The 2,500-nt window shown below is 35.2% G+C and overlaps 1 protein-coding gene across 1 annotated transcript in view; it reads left to right on the top strand.

Moving 5' to 3' along the window:
* LOC106871929 (regulating synaptic membrane exocytosis protein 1) overlaps positions 1 to 2,500 on the top strand; it is a 204,169-nt gene that overhangs the window by 152,186 nt on the left and 49,483 nt on the right. Inside the window, exon 9 of the mRNA XM_052969449.1 lies at positions 1,345 to 1,465. Within this exon, the coding sequence (XP_052825409.1) occupies positions 1,345 to 1,465 (121 nt within the window). The remainder of the gene's footprint in view (positions 1 to 1,344; positions 1,466 to 2,500) is intronic.

Here is a 2,500-nt window from a genome sequence, read left to right as displayed (position 1 = left end):
TATGTATATTGTGGCATTGTGTTACGTTTCTTTACGGTTCTGAGCTAATATGTCACCTTTTGTGCTTCGTTGGTATTTGTTTAGAGATAACACTGCACGTCCATATGATATCTTACCTATGAAAGAATGCCGCAGTAAAGTTTACTTTTAACGATGTATTTATATTATGATACATAGATAGCTATTTTGATTTAATACTTCTAATGCATAGCATATAAAGGGTTTTTATTCAGCCGGGTAGCTATTCGCAATTCCAGTGAATATTTTTCAGTTTTCCCATAAATCTCATTTAAACATATGGCAGACTGTGAATACACAAAGTCTATGAGGCCAAAATTCGTCTAGCATTCTTGCTAGCCACTGCTGCAACTAATTTCGTCTCTCTCTCTCTCTCCGATGTATATATATTGTGCTTTTAAACCACAGTGTGTCCATAAGAGATGTTATCTCTTGTCAAAAAGCGATGTATTTGCATTTGGTATTTGCATAGGAGATATTTTTAAAAATTCATATTCAACAAAATATTGAACGAGAAGAAAGAATATCGCTATTTGTTTTCATTTTTCCAGTTAATTCTGCATGTCAGTTGACGACTGTATCTACCGCATAATTATTATATGTTTTCAATTTTTGTGCATCGTATAAATGTGCAGACGCATGGCCTAATGGTTGCGGTGTTGCGCTTATGATCGCAAGATTGTGGGGCTTGATTCCCGGACCGAGTTGTTGTTTTCTTGAACAAAATATTTCTTTTCATGTTTCTTCAGTCCATTTCGCTGTAAATGAGTAACCTAGCGATGTGAAATGTTTTGATCTTGGTCACATATACACCCCCGGAACCGGCTATTCGGTGCAAAAAGTCCTGGTACTCGAGACAGTATTGTATCGGGGTTGATAATAATAATAGTGACCATTAGAACAGGACGATGGCGTAATTAAGAGTCCCAGACCCGATATACTCAACCAGTGCGTGTGTGTATGTGTGTACATGATACGTATATTAGATTTATATTCCGTGTAATAATGCATAGACATACAGGCGTTACATTACGTCGGTTTGAGAGGAAAAGTTGAATTTATTCAGAAATATATTCTCATATCGATAAAGCCAAACATATTGTATTTGTCCTCAGAATAAACAAAGTAATGTATAGGTTGATATTTTGCGATTTATGAAGGCGGTAATTTTAGTATATTCACTAAAAATGAATCTGAAGAAAGTTTGACATGGTAATGTTAGATGAAAACAAACGAAAATATAGAGTATTTAATGAATATGTGAAATACTGTAACAATGTAAATTATGAATACATTTGGTGTAATTATAGTTTTAATTTATTTTAGGTGATCAAATAATAACATGGGATGGACAATCATTAGTAGACGTTACATTTGAGGAAGCACAGGAAATAATGGATCATTCCGGTAATATTGTGCAGATTGTCATTTGGCATCGACCAGTCACGTGAGTATATCTCCTTTATTTTTGAATCGTTGAAAAATTTTCTATAGGCTGCTTTCTTCCGTCATTGGACTGCGGCCATGCTGGGGCATCGCATTGAAGGGTTTAATCGAAAAAATCGACCCCGGTTCTTTTTTAAAGTGTGTTACTCCTTCTATCGGTTACTTTTTCGAACCGCTAGCTTGTGGGGGGCATAAACAAAACGTCACCGGTTATCAAGCAGTGTTGAAGGACGAACAGAAAAGTACACATACAGACATAGCACACACGGATATATACGACGGGCTTCTTCACAGTTTCCCTCGAGCAAATTTGCTTAAAACGCTTTAGTAAACGTCACTCAAGGTTTCGTACAGTAGGACTGAACCCTAAACCACACGGTTACAAAGCGCACTGTCATGTGAAACATTCAAGCCTGCTGCGCTTATATTGACAAACATTTTTCGTTCCGTTCTTTCCTTTAACTCAGAAGTCCGTTAGTGTGTGTAAGTCCATAAACTGTGAGAAGAAATGAATCTGACGAATTTACCATTTCGTTAGAAAAAAAGAAATGTTTCTGATGAAATATATGTTGCCGCCATACTGAGTGTGTGAATAGTTTAATTGATAGGGAACACAACTAGACAGTACGTTAAGGTTGTTGTTACAAGCATGAATTAAATACAACTAATTCTAAATTGCTACCAAATGGTGGTTTGATTAATCCTTTTTGTGGCCATAATTCTAATGCCTATCGGTTTGAAATAATTCTGAAAATAATCACGAATTCCAAGGGATTTAGTAAAAACCAAATTTAGCTGCAATTTAGAATATAACGATATGGCTTTTCAAATTTAAATTGAATAAAGGTTTAAATTTTATTAATGAATTATATAAGCACAGCAACAGTCTCAAGATGGTCGATACAAAAAGAAATTAATTGATAGATACATATGTAAAGAACCCTAAGTTTTCGAATTTCATGCCTCTACATTTAATTCCGGCTAATCAGATTTATCACGTATCTCGTTCATTAGTTATCTGACAATCCCTCTGTCT

This window comes from Octopus bimaculoides, chromosome 7 (assembly GCF_001194135.2).
Source record: "Octopus bimaculoides isolate UCB-OBI-ISO-001 chromosome 7, ASM119413v2, whole genome shotgun sequence".
Classification (NCBI taxonomy): Eukaryota; Metazoa; Mollusca; class Cephalopoda; order Octopoda; family Octopodidae; genus Octopus; species Octopus bimaculoides.
The sequence above is the reverse complement of the archived record's forward strand: the minus strand, read 5'-3'. Positions and strand labels throughout refer to the sequence as shown.